Genomic DNA, 23810 nt, shown 5'->3' with positions numbered 1-23810 from the left:
CTATTTTTTATATTATTATTATATGTATTAAATGCTTCATTAAAGCAACATTTCTAGTCAAATACTGTATAAATATAATTAATATTAACTTTAAAAACACCAGCCAAAAGTATTTATCTTAAGAATTTTTTTTAAATAAGTTAATGAAACGATCAAACATCTAAATTAAAACAACTTTTCTAGGTAAATACTGTATAAATATAATTATGTTAACTTTTAAAATACCAGCCAACAGCATTTATCCTAAGAATCACTAAACTATCAAACATCTAAATTAAAACAAATGTTCTATATAAATACTGTATAAATATAATTAATATTAACTTTAAAAACACCAGACAAAAATATTTATCTTAAGAAATGTTTTTAAAAAGTCAACGAAACTATCAAACATCTACATTAAAATAACTTTTCTAGTTAAATACTGTATAAATATAACTATATTAACTTTAAAAACATCAGCCAAAAGTATTTATCTTTAGAAATGTTTTTAAAAAAATTCACAAAACTATCAAACATCTAGATTAAAATATCTTTTCTAGTTAAATACTTTATAAAAAAATAATTATTATTAACTTTTAAAACACCAGCCAAAAGTATTTATCTTAAGAAATGTTTTTAAAAAGTCAACAAAACTATCAAACATCTAAATTAAAATAACTTTTCTAGTTAAATACTGTATGAATATAATTATATTAACTTTAAAAACACCAGCCAAAAGTATTTATCTTAAGAAAAAAAAAAAGGTAAAGGCATTTTTTATAAAAAAATATATTATATTTATTCATGAAAGCTTCAAACACAAACATTTATTTTTAATTATAATAATAAAGTATTAAAAATGATATCAAATCAATAATCAAATATTTTATAAATATAATAAAAGTTAACCTTAAAAACACCAGCCAAAAGTTCTTAGCTTATAAAAATAAAAAAAGTAAATACTTTTTAAAAAAAGAAAATATATAAGCTAATGAAAAGTGTACAAATGTAAATGTGATGTATTTGCCATGAGTATGTTAATTTTTGTAAAATGATGAGTTACGATCTCGTTGCACTTACCAATGAACGTTTCAGTAAAATAAATTGTAATTGAATCGATGTTGAAAGCCCAGCGGCCGGTTACATTTACATTGGAGCCTGTCACTAGATTAGTCATGGAATTTGTTAGAGACCCGGGAAGTGTGTAGTTACTTGTCCCATTGTTTAGAGAAGCCTGGATAAATAATTACCGGTAATATTTAATCATTAATAACGTAATAATCATATTTCAAAGAACAGATCGTTATTGAGGGAGACAGTCCCAAAATTGAACACACAAATTTTTATAGGTCAAAATTTTAATAATGGTAGATCATAAAATGGTCAGAACGGAAATCCTAGGTGGTCATTCCATGTGGCTTTTGTACTACCAGCAATAAAAGGTATGGATCCCTTTCAGATGCGTTGGACAGAATATGACCTCTGCTTATGGACTCTGGTTACGTCAAGAGGTTCTTTGTGGTTCTTTCAATGCTTTAACATAAACGTTTTATCATTCCTGATCCAAACCCAGTGGTCTAATGGACATGATGTGAAGAAAATATTCTGCACTGACTCAAATGGTGTCACTCCAAGCCTACCATGTTAGTATCCAGTTGGATCTCTTCTTCTGCTTTAGATGCTGGTTCCAAAAGAGCAGGTCTAGCCCCATGCTTCCAACACTGCACCAGAGTCAGGCCACACTCTGATGAAGTCAATCGTGATAACATATAATAGTTCCAGCTTCAGCTTAGTCTCCACCCATTGGCCACACCCCTCTGTAACGCGGTTCATCCACATAGGGCTTAATCACTAAGGTGCGGCGACTGAGCTGATGCCGGAGCTATTACATGTTATCAACTTGTGTGTATGTTATCAGGCCAAAATCACCAGGGTATGTAAACTTTTAATCAGGGTCATTTGGCTAGTTTCTGTTGTCATTATGATATAAAAAGAGTAATCACAGTTGATTGATAATAAATGGCTTCAGCCAAACACTGTTATCATGATTAACGTCATGGCCTTGCAGTGTGGAGGCCATGCTAATTGGCATTCTCAATTCCTTGGATATCTTTTTATTTCCCTTTCCTGTTTTATACAGTTCAACTACCTTTTCCCACAGATTCTTCAACAATTCTTTTGCTTTCCCCATGACTCAGAATCCAGAAACGTCAGTGCAGCACTGGATGAAAGATGGAAGGGTCTGTCAGGAGTCCAGAAACTCATTGACCTTTTATACACACACAATAATTACAAGTAAACAGATCACAGGTGAGGATGGTTACCTTTACTAGCCATTCAAACCCCTTTGTGTCAACTAGTGTGCATGTAATAGTTCCATCTTCAGCTTAGTCTCCACCAATTGGCCACACCCCTCTGTAACACGTTTCGTCCACATAGGGCTTAATCACCAAGGTGCGGCGACTGAGCTGATGCCGGAGCTATTACATGTTACCACTTTGTGTGCATGTTATCAGGCCAAAATCACCAGGGTATGTAAACTTTAAATCAGGGTCATTTGGCTAGTTTCTGTTGTGATTTATGATTTAAAACGAGTAAACACAGTGGTGGGGCTCATGCCGTGCGGATGTGCGTGAGAGGTGTGTGAGGGCTCCTCCCCTCTGAGTTCCCCCAGGCAGGGAATAGCATGCAGCGGCGTACTATGTGAGCAGATGGTCGGATGATAGGCACCCTGTATGCCTCCACAACCCCAGAACAATAGCTCTGCTGAGCAGAAGAAGGAGAGAGGACTAACAGCACATGCCTCCTTAGCACTTTCCGGTGGAGCCGTTTGCTCACCTAGAGGTGGTGGGCAGAAGAAAGGAAGGGGGTCAAAGCAAGAAGTGTTGGACGGAGGGACTGGATGATCGGAGTTAAGCCACAGTCACAATCCCAGCTACAGCCTGACTCATCTCTGTTGCGGGCTCCCTCCTCCCCCCTCTCTCTGTGAAGTAAGCTTACCAGCAGGTTATACACACACACGCGGTCGGCGTGTGGGAGGTAAGCGGCGGAGATAGCTGCAGAGCCAGTGGATGGGACAATTATATGGTAACTACTGAGCTAGAGGAGATCTTGATAACTGTCAAAACGCTATTAAATCAGCAGACTCCAGCAGGAGGAGGAGGTGTATTGTTTATCTTAAAGATACTAGCTCTCAACGGGTTCAAGGCTTATAATACTCCATAATATTGCATCTGTGGACTGTATGTTTCCCTTGCTGTCATTGCATTACATATGTAGAATATTTCTACCAGCATGAACAAACTAAGTGGCATAAATTAAAACAGAAGGTGGATGAGGAGGTGCTTGGGATCTGAAGTTCTAACTAAAGCTCTTCAGTCCTCTCTCCCCCCCTCCGACTAAGAGAGGATTTGCAGCGGCTACTGAATAGATAGAGTGCACAGCGGATGAATGTCGACAAGCCGCCAGGCTTCACAAAAGCTGGCGGGAGGGATACGCTCTTACCTTTCCCCTCGTATTGCTGAGCTTGTGGAGGTTGATGGGAGAAGGGAGGGGATGGACTCTAAGGTGAACCAGACTGTGAGCGGGCACGACTCCCTTAAACTAGATCCTAAGCAGGACTGTGGACCAGGGACATCGGGCCGCAGTATGCAGGCAAAGGAGCGGTGGCCCCTGGCCCTGGGAAGGGGAAGGACAGTACCCGGAAGCAGTAAGGAGACGTGCAGTCCAGGGCATAACCAAAGCAGTAAAAGGCAGGAGGGAAGCCGGCCAACACTGAGTCAGGACAATACTGATAATGATAGGACCTCGCTGATAGCAGAGCAGAGTTGGAGCCAGTAGTGGAGGTGGAGGAACAGAGAGACCCTCAGGTAAAGAACGAAGATACCCATTCTTTAACAGCAGATGGGGATAAGTTGCTGGCCTGGGATGAAGAGGCATTCATGGAGAGTGGTGACTCCCGGGGGGTAGAGGATGAAAGTACGGAGGTGGAAGGGGCATGGACAGAGACTGGACCAGGTTCCCATAGAATAGGAGTATTAGCGATGTCCCCAATAGAACAACACTCTAGTATAGGGCAAAGCGGGGGTAGAATCCCCCTAAAATCAAATGGTTTAGAAAAGGACATTAGGGAACTTGGAGAACTTCTGAAAGCCCTACCTACCAAAAAAGATATTCAGCAACTTATCTCCGCTTTGGAGCAGTCTTGTCAGCAAGCGGTGGAGGGTCTCAGAGAGGAAGTTGGCACGTTGAGACACAGAATTGAGGCATTAGAGAACGGTCAGGAGGGAATGATTCAAACAGTGATCAATCTAAAATCTACAAGAGACTGTGAAATATCAGGAGACCCTGAATTCATATCAAGATCAACTAGATGATCATGAAAACAGGGTTCGCAGACAAAATATTCGGAAAAATGGCCAAGAAATCATAAATTCTGCCAGGGTATGTAAACGTATGAGCACAACTGTATATAGACTGCTGTGTAACCTGAAGAAATAATTCTGGACGGCTGCACTTCCAAAAATCCTTTTATTGAAGCCTCATATGACAAGTGGTTGACAGATGGAGCAGGGGACAAAGAGGTAGACGCGTTTCGTGCAAATATCAGCAATTAGTCATTACTCGTCTACCTCTTTGTCCCCTGCTCCATCTGTCAACCACTTGTCATATGATGCTTCAATAAAAGGATTTTTGGAAGTGCAGCCGTCTGGAATCATTTCTTCGCATTACACAGCATGCGAGCTGGGCTAGCACCTGACTAGTGTGTGTGGGGATTAACCCAGGGTTTTCAACAAAATCCAGGCACCCGGTCGCAATTGCGACTAAAATTAGCAACCTGGTGCCCAGGGAAGGAAGCATAGGCCTGCAGAAGGCCGCAAAGCCGCAGCCTCAATTACTGGCTGGCGCGGTTGCGCGGCAGGGGAAGTGGGGGTGCACGGAGACACAGGATACCCCATCTCACTCACCTGGAGCAGCTTTTCTTGTTTCATGTATATAGACTGCAGTAGGATGCAAATTAATGTCATAAACAGATATTAAACTATACAAACATAACAATCTTTGTGTTCACATACTCACCAATGCAAAGGGATCACTCAGGTAACCTGGCCAAAGCAGGGCCATATAATTAAAGAGTGCAAATGTGAGTTTCCCATCAGAGATCAGGACAACTTGAAAAGTGTTCCTCTGAAAAGAGCAGAACCATAAATTAACCAACCTCACATAATACTTAGTACTATTTATTATTATTTGAAGTGATCACATTCTTTCCAGGCACTCCTAGGCCTCATAGTGGTACATGAGTGTCAGATTAGCTAAGGTACTCCTGCCTCTGACTACCGATCTAATCAGATTTGGAGTAATATTTGATGATATCACTACTGTGCTCCTCACTGTTCTCTTTGCTGGATAGGAAGATGTACCAGAGGAACTGCAGTGCAAGGATCTCCCTGCTTTTGCTTCATTCGTTCTGTGGATATGTGCTTACATCCTATATCAGCCCTGCTGCTTATTCGTATACTCCCTATATTATTCATGCTGCTTCTTTGTATACTCCCTACATTATTCATGCTGCTTCTTCATCATTACCCCACCAAGGATCAGATCACCAATCGGCAAGAGGGAAGCTCTGACAAAAGGAACCAAACTTCTCCCTCTTTACCAAGATGGCCATCTCCACACAAGGCACGGTAAGTCAGTAATGGGGAAAAAGATTTGATTTAGGAAGCCCACAAGCAGTACTGTAACTATTTGAATACCGGTGACTATCTTTTTTTTGGGGGTTTCCACAGTACAGGTCACCTTTAAATATAAAAATGAATTAATAATGATAATAATAATAATAATAATAAGGTCTTTGATGGCTGCAGACAGATTAACCACCTCAATACCGGGCCTATTCTGGCACTCTCTCCTTCATGTAAAAATCTTTTTTTTTGCTAGAAAATTACTCAGAAGCGCCAAACAGTATAACAGAAAATTTATTATCAAATATTTACCGTAATTATCCTTTCCTGATACGCTCCATGGCAGCATACGTGTGGGTTGGCCCCGCCTCCATAACTACCCAATAGGACCCCTCCCTATAAATTTCAGCTGTGGACTCTCAGCCGTGTTCCGTAACTAGCCTACTCCAAGCATTGGGAGGGACTCCTGCTGCCATGGAGCCTATCAGGAAAGGAAAATTACGGTAAGTATTTGATAATACATTTTCCGTTTTTCTGACATGCTCCATGGTAGCCTTTTTTTGGAAAAAGAACGGTTTCATGAATTAAAAAATAACAAAACAGTAAAGTTAGCCCAATTTTTTTGTATAATGTAAAAGATGATGTTATGCCTGCATTTCATTGCTTCCCATATTGCTTTTAAATATATATTCGTGATCACTTTTTAATACAAAGATAAAGTTGATAGAATTAAACAAAAGGAAAACATTCCATAAATTAAAGACAAGTTAACACAAAGGGCACAGTACAGGGGGGGGGGGGACAGGAGGGCACAATACTCGGCTCAGGAGGTCACGACCATATCGGGACAGTTCAGTAAAAAGCATGACTGTCCCAGCAAATCCTGGACACTTGGCAAGTTTGATGTAATGCAAGATTACTGTGGGGCCCCCGTGTATCTGGGGCCCCTGGTCAGTGCCCAGGAGTGCTATTGCATTAAGATGGCCCTGAGTGCAGCTGTGCATGGTAGCCAATCAGCTTCTAACTTCAGCTTGTTCAATTAAGGTTTGACAATAAAACCTGGAAGCTGATTGGTTTCTATACAGAACTGCACCAGATTTTGCATTCTCCATATTTAGTAACCCCCCCATGTGTCCAGTTTTTGTATTGGACATCATCTCTCCACACTGTCCTCTATCTCCAATCCTACAAGCCTGGTCTCCTTCTATGGAAAACGTTTGCCTTTTGCTAGTCTAGAGGAAATACCTGATTAGTCTTCGCTCCGTGAAACATAACCTTTTCCCATGTTGCCACAAAAATCCACGTAGCGTTAAATTTGTAGAGACGAAAATAAGTTTTAAGCTGTGATGTCGCCCAGACTAGAAGGTCGCTGTCGTTGGTCTGGCGATAGTAGATTGAACCCTCTTGGGAGTTATCCACATCAGACCAAAAGGGAGCCAAGAAGGGGTAGTTCACAGTTTGACTTGGGGGCCTGTAATCTGTGATGTTAACTTTGAGTGACAGAAATCCGTTGTTGTTCATCTGTTGAGAGAGAAAAATAGCATCTTTGCAAGTTTCTATAGGAGAGCTCTTGGTATGTGCTAAGATACCTGAACTGTTACTGGCTTAGATATGAATGCACTCACATAGAACGAAGAGTACATCTCTCCAAAGAAGGGAACATTGAGAGTTAGGGTTTGTAGTGGTGGCCCTCCATCATCATCCGGTGGACTGAGTTTGTCAACCTCTGATCCATAGGGGTAGAGAAGTTCTGAAAAGTTAATTCATGGAAAAATAGTGATGTATTTAATAAGTACGAGAATAAAAAGCATATTTGATTTCATTAAAGGAAGCAAAGGGGTTGATTTACTAAAACTGAAGAGTGCTAAATCTGGAGCAGCCGTGCATGGTAGCAAATCAGCTTCTAACTTCACCTTGTTCAATTAAGCTTTGGATAAAAAAAAAAAAAAAACTGGAAGCTGATTGGTTTCTGTGCAGAGCTGCCCCAGATTTTGCACTCTCCAGTTTCAGTAAATCAACCTCAAAATGTTTATATATTAACCACTTAAGAACCTTGTCTGTTTTTCAGATTTGGTGTTTACAAGATTAAAACTGTTTTTCTTTTGCTCGAAAATTACTTAAAACCCCCAAACATTATATATTTTTTTCTAACACCCTAGAGAATAAAATGGCGGTCATTACAATACTTTTTGTCACTCCGTATTTGCGCAGCGGTCTTACAAGCGCATTTTTTTTGGAAAAAAAAATCACTTTTTTTTTATAAAAAAATAAGACAACAGTAAAGTTAGCCCAATTTTTTTTATATTGTGAAAGATAATGTTACGCCGAGTAAAATAATACCCGACATGTCACGCTTCAAAATTGTGCCCGCTCGTGGAATGTCGTCAAACTTTTAACCTTAAAAATCTCCATAGGCGATGTTTAAAAAATTCTATAGGTTGCATCTTTTGAGTTACAGAGAAGGTCTAGGGCTAGAATTATTGCTCTCGCTCTACCCATCGTGGTGATACCTCTCTTGTGTGGTTTGAATACCGTTTTCATATGCGGGCGCTACTCACGTATGCGTTCGCTTCTGGGCGCGAGCTTGTCGGGACGGGGCGCTTTAGAAAAACATTTTTTTTTGTTTTCTTATTTATTTTTATTTATTTTATACATTTTTACACAAAAAAAAAAAATGGGTCACTTTTGTTCCTATTACAAGGAATGTAAACATCTCTTGTAATAGAAAAAAGCATGACAGGTCCTCTTAAATATGAGATCTGGGGTCAAAAAGATCCCATATTTAGACTAAAATGCAAAAAAAAAAAAAATTGTCATTTGAAATAATGACAACAAGAAAATGTCACTTTAAGAAGCATAGGTGGAAATGACGTTTTGAAGTCACTTCCGCCCTGCTATGCTATGGAGACGGGTGGGGGCCATCTTGCCCCCACTCGTATCCCAGCCGAGCAGGGGACAGGACCCGATCGACTCCACCGCTGCCGACGGTTCCGAGTCTCCCGCGAGAGCGGCAGGAGGGGGGGGGCCCTCTCCTGCCGCCGATAACGGTGATCTTGCGGCGAGTCCGCCGCGGAGACCACCGTTATCGTTTACAGGACCGCTCAAAGAAAAGATGGATATCTCGGTTGTGGCAGCAGCTGCTGCCGTTACCGAGATATCTATCTTTAACCACTTACCGCCCGCCAATGACATATTGACTTTGGCAAAGTGGTTGTAGAATCCTGACTGGACGTCATATGACGTCCTCAGGATTTTGAGCCGCTGCGCGCCCCCGGGGGCGCGCATCGCGGCGATCGTTGTTGCAGGGTGTCAGTCTGACACCCCGCAACACCGATCAAGGTAAAGAGTCTCTCACGGAGACTCTGTACCACGTGACCAGCCGTGTCCAATCACGGCTGATCAAGATGTAAACAGGAAAAGCCGGTAATCGGCTTTTCCTCACTCGCGTCTGTCAGACGCGAGTAGAGGAGAGCCGATCGGCTGCTCCTGTGACAGGGGGGGTTTGTGCTGATCGATTATCAGCACAGCCCCCCCGAGGATGCCCACTGGACCACCAGGGATGCCCACTAGACCACCAGGGATGCAAAAAAAAAAAAAAAAGTATGCCACCCTAGACCACCAGGGACGAGAAGGACACAAAAAATGGATGCCAATCGCTGCGGCAATGGATGCCAATCAGTGCCCACAATGGGCATCACTGATTGGCAGGCATTGTTTGGCACTGATTGGCATCCATTAGTACAACACATACGATAGTGCCCATCTATGCCCATCCGTGCCACCTATCAGTGCCCATCCATGCCGCCTATCAGTGCCCATCCATGCCGCCTATCAGTGCCCATCCATGCCGCCTATCCGTGCCCATCCATGCTGCCTATCCGTGCCCATCCGTAATCCAAAGTACTCGCATATCAAAGCGAGTTTCATTGAAGTCAATGGAAACGAAAATAATTTGTTCCACATTCACTTCAATGGCATGCAATACCGCATGTGGCCAGAGGTGGGGGGGTGGCGGAGAGCTTCGGAAACGGGCGGAAAGGCCCGAGGACACCTCGGCAAACCTCGTAAAGACTCTGTTCCCGAGGTTTGCGAAGGTCAGCCGAGCTGTCCTCGGGCCTTTCCGTGCATTTCTGAATGGCACTGATCGGCTGTAATCGGCGATGTTCGGCTCCGCTCGGTCCCAGCGCTCCCCTACCTCAGGCCAAACGCGGTACTGCGCACTGCTTTGGCCTGAATCGTGCTCGTTTTGCGAGACAACACTCGCAAACCTAGTTAGGATTTTTAAAAATACAGTGCTTGTATTGCGAAATGCTCGTTAACCACGTTACTCACAATCCGAGGTTCCACTGTATTGCTTAGGGACTTTGAATGAGAGATGTATACCAAAAAGCAGTCTTAGCGAAGAGCATTTTAATAATATCATGAACAGCATACTGAATGACAAAAAAATGCATACACAAAATCGCATAAATGCAGAGCATGCTTAAAGCGGGAGTTCACCCAATTAGGTTTTTTTTTCTCTTTTCCCCTTAGATGCATGCTTGTTTTGTCTAGGGGAATCAGCTAGTTGTTTTAAAATATGAGCTGTACTTACCGTTTACGAGATGCATCTTCTCCGTCGCTTCCGGGTATGGGTCTTCGGGAGCGGGCGTTCCTTCTTGATTGACAGTCTTCCGAGAGGCTTCCGACGGTCGCATCCATCGCGTCACTCGTAGCCGAAAGAAGCCGAACGTCGGTGCGGCTCTATACTGCGCCTGCGCACCGACGTTCGGCTTCTTTCGGAAAATCGTGACGCGATGGATGCGACCGTCGGAAGCCTCTCGGAAGACTGTCAATCAAGAAGGAACGCCCAGTCCCGCAGCCCATACCCGGAAGCGACGGAGAAGATGCATCTCGTAAACGGTAAGTTCAGCTCATATTTTAAAACAACTAGCCGATTCCCCTAGACAAAACGAGCATCCATCTAAGGGGAAAATGTGTTCTCTATGGGTGAACCTCCGCTTTAAAACCACATATACATATTGACGCCATGGTGCTTGGCATATCATGGAGTAAAGACAAGTCCTGCACAACATTAACCACTGAGGGGGCTAGATGGTATTGGAAAGTCTTGGAGTAAAACAATATGAAAGACATAAAATCATCTGTATGGACATGTCACATCATGCATCTATGTAAGCCGACACATTTCGTTGGGGTATACCAACTCTTCAGGGGCGAATTAAATGGCAATCTATAAAGAGACATTACCATATGGTATAATATAGTAACTGAGTAGTAGGAATAAATAATGGGTGTAAGGGACAAGACGGACATCCCTATAGATACTCACATCAACTGCAAAGATGTGAACAAAGATCAGATCCGCTATATAAATTATATAAGCAACACTGTGTTTTATATCCCACATGCTTACTCTACATAGTGATTGGCCTCATTTAAAGTTCCCCTGACCAAACTCTCTCTTTTTCTATTATTTGCATGGAGTTCCAGTGGTGAAATACACTATATGGCTAAAAGTGTTTGGGCGCTTGACCATCATACCTACCACTGTATGGTCCAAAGTTTATGAACACCCCTCCAGATTATTGAGTTCAGATGTTGCAAGTGAAGGATACAAAGACATTTTAGAAAATGTTGCACATCCGATCTTGTGTCAACAGTTTGTGGAAGACCCGTTTCTGTTCCAACATGACTCCCTTGTAATCTCTCACTTTTACTATTGCAACTCTCTTCTTGTAGGCCTACCTCTACACAGGCTACCCCCTCCCCACCCTCAAGCCCTGTACACACACTCGGTTTTCTCTGCGGTAAAAAGTCTGCCGAGAAAACCGAGGGGAAAGCCGGGAACCCAGCAGGAAAACTGCCATGAAGCTTTGGCCGGGAATCCCGGCCGAGTTTATGCTCCATCGGCACTGCCTCGCAGTGTTTCCCATAGGTAAGTAGTAGATCTGGCAGAAAAAAAAAACACCGGGAATCCCGACGGGAAAATAGAGAGCCGGATTCCTGGCTGTTTTCCTGATGGGAAAACTGTGAGGAAGCATACAAGCGTCAGGTTTTCCCGGCCAAAAGCTCTCCTGGCAGTTTTCGGTCGTGTGTACGAGGCTTTAGTCTATCATGAACGCTGCTGCCAGACTCATCCACCCTACTAGCTGCTCAGTGGCAGACACTCCCCTCTGCCAAGCCCAGTCTATGGCTTCCGATTGTCCAGCGAATTACATTAAAAATATTAACAACGCCATACAAACAAAGCCATCCACAACTCTGCCCCGAGCTACTTCACCAATCGTCCTCTACATTCTTCCCTAGATCTCCTGCTCTCTAGCTCTCTTGTCTCTCTCCCAAGCTCATCTCCAGGACTTATCCAGGGCATCTCCCATCCTCTGGAACTCTCTGCCTCAGTCCGTCCAGCTATGTCCTACTTTACTTTTGTTTCCTTGTCTTCCCCTAACAGAGTTGGCTTTTCTCTGAGGACAGCTGCCGCCCATCATCTTCCCATCTCCTTCCTTTTCAGGACTGGTCATTTTGTACCACTATATGGACTATAAAACTGTGACTGTTTTCTAGACATATACATTGTCCGCTTTTTAAGTGTTTGGTAGTACCAGTGTTTGCGCTAACAGTTTATTCCAAATATCTCTACTCTGGCCAACCACTTGCCGACCAGCTGCAGTACCTGACCTCACAAATGCTAATTTGCTGAATTAGCACACATTCCCACAGACACCCTCCAAAATCTTGTCCAAAGCCGTCACAGAAGAGTGGAGGCTATTATAGCCCCAATAGGTAGACTACTCCAACATAAAGGTTGAGAGCTATGCAAGGGGATGTCCGAGTAAGTATACTTTTGACCGATATGTAAGATGTTCTCAATTAGTGAATATCCATAAATATTAGATTATGTATTCTTGAATGATTATTACTGTCATTAAATGATCGGATGAACTGATTACCTGACCCCAGAGTGTAAGCAGTCGTTGATGAAGTTGTTACTGATGCGCCACTTCCTTCGTAAGTGATCTCAACTAAAAAGGAAAGAAAAAAAATCTTAAAGTAAAAGTTAACCCTTACCTGTTAAAACAATCCATTCAGTTTAAAATGGTAGTAAAACTCAGTTCTACCACTTGTACCTACGGGCAAGCCTATAGAAAGACTTACTGTTCATCCTGCTGACCAGAGACATGCAATACCTGTACCACCTGCTGGTGGGTACCTTCCCCTTCAACTCCATCCTGTTTGGCTTCGCCATCCTTACCAATGTCCAACAAATTCAACCTTACCAGTGCCCAGCAAATACATCCTTCCTTACCAGTGCCCAACAAATGCATCCTTACCAGTGCTCAGCAAATACATCCTTACCAGTGCCCAACAAATGCATCCTTAGCAGTGCCCAACAATGGATCCTTACCAGTGCCCAGTAATGGATCCTTACCAGTGCCCAACAATGGATCCATACCAGTCCCCAGCAATGGATCCTTACCAGTGCCCAGCAATGGATCCTTACTAGTGCCCAGCAAATTCAATCTTATCCAAAAATGCATGCATATGTATGAGAGTTTCAATAAAAAACTGTATAAATGAAAGCTCTGGTATTGTGTTTTTCTTTTAAGACACAAGCTGTTAATTTGTTTGGACAACTGTACGAGCAGGGCCGATCCTAGGGTCACAGATGCCTGGGTAAAGAAATATTTCTGGCGACCCCACATGGGCGTGGTCATCTTACTAACTCCTCCCCTTTACACATGTTTCTATGGCTACGATTCAAACACAGAGATGCTCCCCTAAGAAGTCTTCATTAGTGTCCCCCTATCAGAGTCCCCCTCAACAGGTGTCCCCCATCAGAGCCTCCCAGCAGGTTTCCCCCATCAGAGCCCCCAGCAGTTGCCCCCATCAGAGCCCCCCACAGCAGTTGCCCCCCATCAGAGCCCCCCCACAGCAAGTGTCCCCATCAGACCCCCCCACATCAGGTGTCCCCATAGATCGGTACTTGTCCAATAGATCCCTGTAGCTCAGGCGCGCTGGGAGCAGAAGCACATTACAGGGGGCGGGGCATGCGTGGCATCTTTGGTTACTTGGAGGGTGGCACTCGGCGAGCATTTCTAGGAGGGCACGGGATGATTGGCAGCAGCTCCGGCCAACCCAGAAGCCTCTCATCACACCGCCTATGGGAGAAGAGCCGACACACGCAGAGGGGGCGGGGCAGACAGGAGACTGCTTCATACACACCGGACAGAATTAATTAGTGGAGCCTAGTGCTGGAACGTGTTCAGGTAATTCCGGGGACAGCGGGAGGTATGCACTCTTGTCAGTTGCCAGAGGAGAGAGCAAGCGGGATGGGGAAACGCAGCAACCGCTACATGCGCTCTGCCTCTGGATACAGACAAGGAGGAGGAAGGGGAGTACTTTGGAGCTTCGGCGCCCCCACTTCTGCGGCGCCTGGGTGCGGAGCACCCCGTGCACCCTGCCTAGGATCGGCCCTGTGTACGAGTTGTTTTCTCTAAACGAAAACCTCTGTATTCAGGTTTAGTTGCAGTGTTGCCACTTTCAAATCAATAAGTTGGTTTTGTGTTCCAGATTGGGCACTCAAAAAGGTTCACCATCTCTGGACGTTATAAAGCTTAATACGTTTAGAGGATGGCCTCAGGCTAATAAAGGTCAAGATAATTTGTTGACAGAGCAGAGTCATGGAGCTGATAGACCAAAGCTAAAAAGAAAAACGAAGGACTCCCTTCTACTTACCTAAAAAAAGAAGCAGAAGAACCCCATAGACACTCATCATCGGATGCTTGTATGTGGATCCCTAGAATACAATCATAGCATACTTGTTTAGTACATAATGCTACTCTTTTATTTCTGTACACATTTTTACGCTATTAGGCCCCTTTCACACTGGGGCGGGGGCAGCGTTGGTGGTAAAGCGCCGCTATTTTTAGCGGCGCTTTACCATCAAGTTTGCGTCGCTATTCGTCCGCTAGTGGGGGCAGTTTTCCCCCCTGCTAGTGGCCGAGAAAGGGTTAAAAACGTATTTACTAAAGGAAAATACTGTAGTCTGTTCACTTTGAAATAGAATTTCCCCCCAGGACTTAGTGAAAGTGTTAAAAATTCACTTAGCAAAGAAAACCCAACCATATGCATGAGAAAAAAAAATAGCAGTTTTGTTGGGGAAATTTGATTTTGATGGGGAAAATTTTCTCACAAAAGTGCAACTTCCCTTGCAAAGTGATTAATCTATTCGCCTTAGTAATTCAACCCCACAAAACCTTCAGCCGTTTTATCACCCAGCAAGTTATAGGAGGGCTGCAGGAAAAAAAATCAAAGCCAATTTAAGTTTTTTGTTTGCCCAAAGCCACTACATTGCTACGGAACCAATGACTGCAAGCTACGAGACCTACAAATGCCGCGTACACACGATCATTTTTCGGCATGAAAAAAAAATTTGTTTTTCAGCATATCCAAAAAACAACGTTTGTTTTTTTCTTTCATGCCGAAAAAATGATCGTGTGTACGCGGCAAAAGAGTCTTATCATTTTTTGAAGCAATTATTACATGTATAGGTAGATTCAGAAAGAGTTAGGCCGGCTTATTAGTAGATAAGCCGACCTAACTCAGAATCTACACCGACTTATGTTTAAGCGTATGCTCAAACAGAGATACACTTAAACATATCTAAGATACGACGGCTTGCGCCGTCCTATCTTAGGTTGCAATATTTCGGATGGCCGCTAGCTAGGTGGCGCTTCCATTGCGGTCGGCGTAGAATATGTAAATTAGTAGATACGCCGATTCACGAACGTACGCCTGGCCGACGCAGTACTTTTACGCCGTTTACGTTAGAGATAGGCCGCCTAAAGTTAGAGCTAGGCCCTAGTTGGAATAGTAATGTTAAGTATGGCCGCCGTTCCTGAGTCGAAATTCGAAATTTTTAAGTCGTTTGCGCAAGACGTCCATGAATCGGGATTTACGTTTTTTATGTCCACGTCGAAATCAATAGGCCCGTGCGGCGTACTTAGCCGCAATGCACACTGGGAAATGTAGGCGCCCGGCGCATGCGCAGTTAAAAAAACGTCAAAAACGTAAGGTCAAGCCCCATTAACATAAAACACGCCCCCTTACACACATTTGAACTAGGCGCCCTTACGCCCGCCCGCTTTAGGCTACGGTGCCGTAACTTAGCAGGCAAGTACATTGTGAATCATGTACTTGCCTCGCTAACTTACTTGCCTCGCTAACTTAATGCCTTAAGCTACGCCGCCGCAAAGTTGCGGCAATGTATGTGAATCTAGGCATTATACACTAATGCCCTGTACACACGATCGTTTCGTCTGATGAAAACGGACCGATGGACCGTTTTCATTGGACGAACCGATCGTGTGTGGGCCCCATCAGTTTTTTTTTCCATCAGTGAAAAAAAAAATAGAACCTGTTTTAAAATTTTCGTATAGTTAAAAAAACGATAGAAAAAAAACATCGTCTGTGGGGAAATCCCTCGGTCAAAAATCCACGCATGCTCAGAATCAAGTCGACGCATGCCCCGAAGCATTGAACTTCATTTTTCTCAGCACGTCGTTGTGTTTTACGTCACCGCGTTCTGACACAATCGTTTTTTTTAACTGATGGTGTGTAGGCAAGACTGATGAAAGTCGGCTTCATCGGATATCTGATGAAAAAATCCATCGGTCCGTTTCCATCAGACGAACCGATCGTGTGTACAGGGCAGAAGTATGGTGTTGGTTTGTATTGAAACTTTTTTAATTAAAAAATGTAATTAAACCATTAATCAAGAAATTATTTTTTAACCTCTTGACGACCGAGGACATCTCTGGGACGTCCTCGGCTTTGTGCGGTGATATCTGAATGATGGGTGCAGCTACAGACATCATTCAGATATCGCCGTCTTCAGCCGCCGATTCTGTGCACGATAAGAACGATCAAAGCGATGGTACCACTGCTTGATCATTCTTATAGGCAGTGGGAGGGGACGTCCCCCCCCCCCTCCCGCCGCCATCCGGTGCTTCTCCAGGCTCTCCCGTGCCATCAGGGGCCCAGACAGCGAATCGGTCGGCGCTGCTGGAAAGCATAGAGATGACTGGTGACCAGATGGTCAACAGTCATCTCTATGACCGTCGGAGGCCTGGGCGCGACGTTATGACGTCACGCCTGATACCCGGAAGTAAACAAAGCCGCAATCGCGGCTGTCGGCATGAGATCGGTGATTTATTTTTCACCGATTTCATGCTTGTAAGCCTGGAGGAGAGATGTGAGGTCTTAATGACCCCACATCTCTCCATAAAGAGGACCTGTCACACTGATTCCTATTACAAAGGATGTGTACATTCCTTGTAATAGGAATAAAAGTGATCAAAAAAAAAATATAAAAAAAAAGTGTAAAAATAAAAAAAATGAAGTCAAATAAAAATAAAATTAAAAAATGTTATTTTTAAAACACCCCTGTCCCCGTTATCTCGCGCGCAGAAGCGAACACTCATGCAAGTCCCGCCCACGTGTGAGGTATCGTCGCTTGCGTTAGAGCGTGTGCAACAATTCTAGCACTAGATCTCCTCTTTAACTCGAAAATAGTAACCTGTAAAAAATGTTAAAGCGTCACCTATGGAGATTTTAAAGTTCCAAAGTTTGGCGCCATTCCATGAGTGTGCGCAATTTTAAAGCATGAGATGTTAGGTATCTATTTACTCGGCGTAACATCATCTTTCACATTATACAAGAAAATTGGGCTAACTTTACAGTTTTGTTATTTTTTAATTCATGAAACCATTTTTTTTCCAAAAAAAAGGTGTTTGAAAAATTATTGCGCAAATACCGTGAGAGAAAAAAAGTTGCAATGACCGCCATTTTATTCCCTAGGGTGTCTGCTAAAAAAATATATAATGTTTGGGGGTTCTGATTAATTTTCTAGCAGAAAAAATTTAGATTTTTACATGAAGGAGAGAATAAGCCCAGTGGACAAGTGGTTAAAAAATGTAATTTTTTTTTTTTAAATGCTTATTTGGTGCGCAGTCATTACCCGAAGGCCTCGATGCGCTCATAGATCAACATATACATGTACAAAACACATCTCTCATTACTGCGTGATAAACAACATAAAACCACATGATAAACATTTAAAAAGCTAAAAATGCTAAAAATTAAACCATTAATCAAGTAATTATTTTTTAATTACATTATAGCAAATCGTAGTTCTTCACACTCACCTCTGTTTCGTGATCTGATGGCGATGGACTCGCCAGCAGCTTTCTGGAAGAAATCTGAGTGCTGAGAAATAAAAGTGACTTATATACACACACAAAAGATGTATTTCCTGCCTGGTGAGTATTATCTGGAAGGATTGCGTTTTTGCGATACCAATCTCAAATACCTCTCCTTATATAAACTTTATGTTTCGGAACAGGCGACTTCTGTAACACGAACGTCTCGGTCCAACAAACTTTTCAGAAATTAGACAAACAGAGGGAGGGGTCACATCATCTGGGAAAAGTCTCTTTCAATGTCTCGCCTCTTTTCATCTTTCGCAAACCAAACCCACAAGCAACAAAATGAGGTAGAAGTGGGCAGAAAGTCCAGATTTAAAGCTGAACTCCAGGAAACGTAAAGTGGGGGTGACTGCCTGTTTAGGTCTAGGGAGCATTGAATAGTAGATTTTCTTACCCAATCCTCTGCCACTTCATGCTGTTTCTTCTCCCCATGTGAAGTCTATTGTTGCGTACAGACGATCGGACATTCAACAAAACCGTGGATTTTTTTCCCGACAGATGTTGGCTCAAACTTGTCTTGCATACAGGGGCGGACTGACAACTCACGGGGCCCCCCGGGCAATAGAAGATTATAGGGGCCCCCAGGCTTACAGATGGCCACCACGCCAGGAGGCAGTGCAGAGGCGGGGCAGCTAAAATCTCAGAATTTTAACATCAAAAGCATGATGGTTTGGGACATATCAGGGACAGATGTAAAAAAAAACACAGATTTTTACATACTGTCCCTGGTTTTATTGAGCCTGGCAACCCTGATGGGGCCCCCTAGAGGCATGGGGCCCTCGGGCAGTGCCCGGGAGTCCCAATGGTCAGTCTGCCCCTGCTTGCATACACACGGTTACACAAATGTTGTCGTAAATTCCAAACACCAAGAACGCGGTGACATACAACACGTACGACGACACTATTAAAGGGAAGTTTAATACCAGTCGTGTTAGTAGAAGTTTGGTGAGAGACGATTCACGCTTTTCAGCCTCGTGCTTTTCAGCCTTGTGCTTTTCAGCCTCGTGCTTTTCAGTCCGTTACAGCTTGACGAATGTGCTATCTCCATGACAAACGCTAGTTTTGCTTGATACAGAACATGCGTGGAATTTTGTGTGTCGGAATGTGTACACATGATCGGAATTTACGAGAACGGATTTTTGTTGTCGGAAATTCTGACAGAAAATGTCCGATGGAGCCTACATACGGTCAGAATTTTCAACAGCAAGCTCCAATCGAACATTTGTTGTCGGAAATTCCGAGTGTGTGTACGCGGCATAAGGTTCTGAAGTCATAAAAACCAATCTATAGCCCTGCATTGGAAGTGAGGAATCCATGGGGCAGTCCACTGGCAGGGAATATGGGGAGAGCCAAATGCTGGGGGAGCAGAGGATCTGGTAATTAAAAGTGCTTTCCCTCTCCCCTAAACTAAACAGCAGTCAGTTCCGTCAGTACAGGAGCAGACCCAGCGCAAGCAAGATTCTTGCCATTTCCTTGAGATGGACTTTAGGCAAGCCATAAACTGATAGAATTTTGGACAGTTTATGAGGAACCAGACAAAATTTGTTGGGAGGGTGGCCATGTTGGCCTCCTCCCACCTGACAACATCTCTCGACTAAAAAATTGAATAAGCCATGTGGAAAATTAGCAGCTGAATAGCAGCTGCATCCAATCAGATTCAGCCACTGCCAGGTATTTTGACAGGCAGAGGGACCAAATGACAAAATACAAAAGCCGCAGGAGGAGATTTGTCCAGCCATGCTATTAGGATGGTAGAATCTAATTATTTTTTCAGTTCCTGGGATGAAAAAGTCTGCTTGATTGTTGGGTTTCAGGGTCAGGGGTGCTGGAGTGCAATGTCTGGGGTGTTGGGGTACAGTGTATGTATTGTTGAACATCAGATTCAGAGGTAAAGTGCCTGGGTTGTTAAGCTTCATGGTCGGTGATGTTGGGGTACAGTGTCTAGATTGTTGAACTTCAGGGCCAGAGGAGTTGGGATGTAATGTTTGGATTGTTGAGCTTCAGGGGCAGTGGTGATGGGGAATATAAATTCGGCCAAATTTTTGGTTATTCAGAGAGTCAGAAGTTTCAAAATCTCCAAATGAAATAGTAACACATTTTGTTGAAATTCGTTTCATTTATTTGTTTTCTAACAAATTCCAAATTTTCCGAATGATTCAAATTCAGGTCAATCGGAAAATGACTGAACTATTAAAATTCTGTGTAAAGAATAACTGGTTGTTAAGGAGCGTGCCAGGAAACCAGAAACCGTTGAGTCATCAGCTGTCAGCAGGTTTCCCCTCTGAGCGCTGAAATGTAAATAAAAGAATTCCGGCAATAGAAAATTCTGAAAAAATAACAGCATGGGGTCCGCCCACTCCATACCAGGTCCTTCGGGTCTGGTATGGATTTTAAGGGGAACCCCACTCCAAAATTAAAAGAAAAACGGCATGGGGTCCCCCAAAAACGATACCAGAACTTATCTGAGCATGCAGCCTGGCAGGCCAGGAAGTGGGGGGGGGGGGCAATCAAGCGCCTCCCCTCCAGAACCATACTAGGCCACTTGCCCTTAACATGGGGGGTTGCTTTGAGGCAAGGGGAGTGAGCAGGGATGTAGTAGTTTTTTTCCATTATTTTATTTTGTTGTCTTTTTTTTTATTTTATTTTTTTACAATATTATTATTTTTTTATTAATATTTTTTATAATTGGTTAGGAGCCCCACTGAGGGGCTTTGGTGAAATACCAGAGAAAGGGACTGAGGACAGAGATTCTACAGTCCTTTTCTCTATAGCCTCAGCTTTCACGGGGGTATGGGTGTTCGGCAGGGGAAATCTGAATAGTGTGTTCACAGGCACATCCAGCACACCCTGTGCGCACACCTATGGGGTCACCTATGGACAATTTTGGGTACAGATTTGTTGCTGTTTCTTGGATGTGTGCAATTTTAAGACTTGACATGTTTGGTAGCTCTTTATTCAACACAGCCTCAGCTTTTATATTTTACAGAAAATTTGGGTAAAATATTGCATTTGTGTGCACTAAAATTTATTTTGGTATACTTTTTTACTTAAAATATGGGATTGATAAATCATTAAGCTAATATCAAGTGGCTTAAAAAAAATTACAGCTACCACCAGTTTATTTTCCAGGGTCTCAGCTTTCAGAAAATTTAATTTTTTTCTGGGTTTTAACTAATCTCCAGGTTTAAAATCTGCATTTTCACAAATGCAAAAATGGCTCTGCCAGCAAAAGACTTGGTATTACGAGCCTTGCATTGGAAAGGCGAGTAAAAGTTCTGTCTCCAGAGCTGAGGTGCCCCTGACGTGCTCACGAACTGGAAGGTTTCTGACTGTGTTTATCTCCTAGCTCTGTTTTTTTTTTTTTATCTTTTGTACTTTTATACTTTAACCAGAAATAATAACAGGAGTCAGATTTTAGAAGTGATAACGGACCTCAGCTATAGTTTATTCTATCTGCTAATGAATGTAGTTTTACCTGTTCCACTTCTAAGAGTGCAAAGATATGTTACTGGAAAAACGAGATGCAAAAGTAACAAAGTCAATGTTATGTTTTCCCTGGGTATTTCTGTTTTCTCTTGTTCATGGGAAAGTGGTGGAATCTGATTTGGTAGAAAATAAACAGAGGGGTTGATTTACTAAAGGCAAATAGATTGTGCACCCTGCAGTTGCTCCAGAGCTTACTAAACGAGGGGAAACTCTGCTGACTTCCGTCATCCAATCATGTGCAAGCAAAGTGCCGGGTTCACACTGGTAAGACATAAAACAAATGGCATAGAGTTCCTCCCTAATTCCATACCAGGCCCTTTGGGTCTGGTATGGATCTTGAGGGGGAACCCTACAACAAAACAAAATAAAAAAAAACTGTGTGGGGTCCCCCCAAGGCCATACCAGACCTCGGACCTTCTTGTATGGATTTTAAGGGGAACCCCCATGCCAAAATAAAAAAACAATCGGCATGGGGTCTCCCCAAAATCCATACCAGACCCTTATCCGAGCATGCAGCCTGGCAGGTCAGGAAGGGGGAGGGTGGAGTGGGAGCGCTCCTCCCCCCCTCCTGGACCATACCAGGACACAAGCCCTCAACATGGAGGAGGTGGGTGCTTTGGGGCAGGGGGGCTCTGCACCTCCCACTCCAAAGCACCTCATTCATGATCCATGCTGATTGGGACAAGGACCTCTTTCAGACAACCCTGGGTGGTGGTCATAGTGGTCTGCGGGACGGGGGCTTATCCAAATCTGGAAGCCCCCTTTAACAAGGGGGCCCCCAGATCCCGGTCCCCCACCCTATGTGAATGAGTATGGGGTGCATTGTACCCCTACCCATTCACCCAAAAAAGTGTCAAAAATAAATACAAACCAGTACACACGTTTCTGACAAAGTCCTTTATTAAAGCAGCTCCAGCGTCTCGTTTCCCTCCAATTTCTTCTCCCTCCGGTGATGTCTTCTTCCTCTGGTTCTTGTCGCTGCGCTGATGTCTTTTTCTGCTGCCGCTTCTTCCTCCAGATTCCGATAAGCCCCTCCGCCTGCAGACCCTGACAACCACTGCCCAAGGTTGTTGGGAAGAGCCCCTTGTCCCCATCAGCATGGGGACAAGGTGCTTTGGTGTAGGGGGCGCAGAGCCTGCCCCAAAGCACCCACCCCACATGTGGAGGGCATGTGACCTGGTATGGTCCAGGAAGGGGCGCTCACTCGCCCCCCCTTTCCTGACCTGCCGGGCTGCATGCTCGGATAAGTGTCTGGTATGGATTTTGGAGGGGACCCCACAAGATTTTTTATTTTATTTTCACGTGGGGTTCCCCTTAAAATCCATACCAGACTGAAGTGTCTGGTATGATTCCGGGGGGGGGGGACCCAGTGCCTTTTTTTTTCTTTTGCAAGGGATTCCTCCTCAAGATTCATACCAGACTCAAAGGGCCTGGTATTTGTCGGGATGAAAGTCGGATCCCATTCTTTGAAGTCGGATAAAAGTCAGACATGAAGTTGCAGGGCAAAGTCGGATCCATTGAAGTTGGATTCATGTCGTACTAGTGTGAACCCGGCCAAATTGTTTTTTTCTTTCACTTTCCTTGCATGTGATTGGGTATTCTTTGCAAAGTGAAGCTTCACCTACAGTATTTACTAAGCTCTGGAGGGTGCAACTGCACTTGCATGGCGCACAGTCTATCTGCCTTTAATAATCAACCCCACAATTTTCCTTTTTTTTTAGAAGGGAATTCTACTGTACCAGCAATGCAGAGGGATGGGTGGTTGATTTACCCCTGACCCCCGCACCCTGCATTGCTCTTGCTGGTGCTTGTCTCAGGAAAGTTTTCATGCCAGAGACAAGTGTTGACTATTAATACAACAAGATTTGTAAATTTGGAAATCTAAGAACCCGAAAATTCAAAAATCTGATATAATAACTATTAAATTATAAGTATTGGAATTTTCTTTCAAATTTGGCTGTTAGTGAACGTAACTAATACGAATTTATCCGAAGTTACGATTTACCTGAAATAACGAATGCTGCAACTAAACGAATGGAACGGAACAAATTAATAATAAATAATAATAATAAAAAGTTTTTTTTATTATTATTATTATTATTAATTCATTACGTTCCATTCGTTTAGATAAGGCATTCGTTATTTCGCAAAATAATTCATAACTTTGGATAAATTTGTATTCGTTGCGTTCACTAACAGACAGATTTGAAAGGAAATTACAATACCTATAATTTAATAGTTAGTAATAGTTGAGTTATTATTAGTTAATTATTATTTCAGATTTACAAATTTACGAATTTACGAACTTACGAAAGTACGAATGTACGAATTTAGGCTTTTACAAATGTACGAATTTACGAATGTTTGAATAAATTTGTATTCGTTA

At 43.2% G+C, this 23810-nt stretch overlaps 1 protein-coding gene across 1 annotated transcript; it reads right to left on the bottom strand.

Moving 5' to 3' along the window:
* Positions 1–897: 897 nt before the first annotated feature.
* Positions 898–18054, bottom strand: LOC120916289 (sushi, nidogen and EGF-like domain-containing protein 1). Its single transcript, XM_040327171.1, has 7 exons — positions 17879–18054; positions 14409–14469; positions 12623–12694; positions 7295–7419; positions 6915–7190; positions 5062–5169; positions 898–1216 (listed from the first exon to the last, which is right to left on the bottom strand). Exons 2-7 carry the CDS (start codon positions 14446–14448, stop codon positions 971–973), a joined length of 867 nt encoding a protein of 288 aa, XP_040183105.1. The 5' UTR covers positions 14449–14469; positions 17879–18054; the 3' UTR covers positions 898–970.
* Between the last annotated feature and the right edge of the window lie 5756 nt (positions 18055–23810).

This window comes from Rana temporaria, chromosome 10, assembly GCF_905171775.1.
Source record: "Rana temporaria chromosome 10, aRanTem1.1, whole genome shotgun sequence".
In the NCBI taxonomy this organism is placed as follows: Eukaryota; Metazoa; Chordata; class Amphibia; order Anura; family Ranidae; genus Rana; species Rana temporaria.
This window is presented reverse-complemented; position numbering and strand designations above follow the sequence as displayed.

Coding starts and splice junctions, on each gene's coding strand:
- LOC120916289 (XM_040327171.1), bottom strand. CDS start 14,448: ATGATGAGTGTCTATGGGGTTCTTCTGCTTCTTTTTTTAG. Junction 12,695..14,408: donor TCTTCTGCTTCTTTTTTTAG/GTAAGTAGAAGG, acceptor TTTCCTTTTTAG/TTGAGATCACTTACGAAGGA. Junction 7,420..12,622: donor TGCTTACACTCTGGGGTCAG/GTAATCAGTTCA, acceptor TTAACTTTTCAG/AACTTCTCTACCCCTATGGA.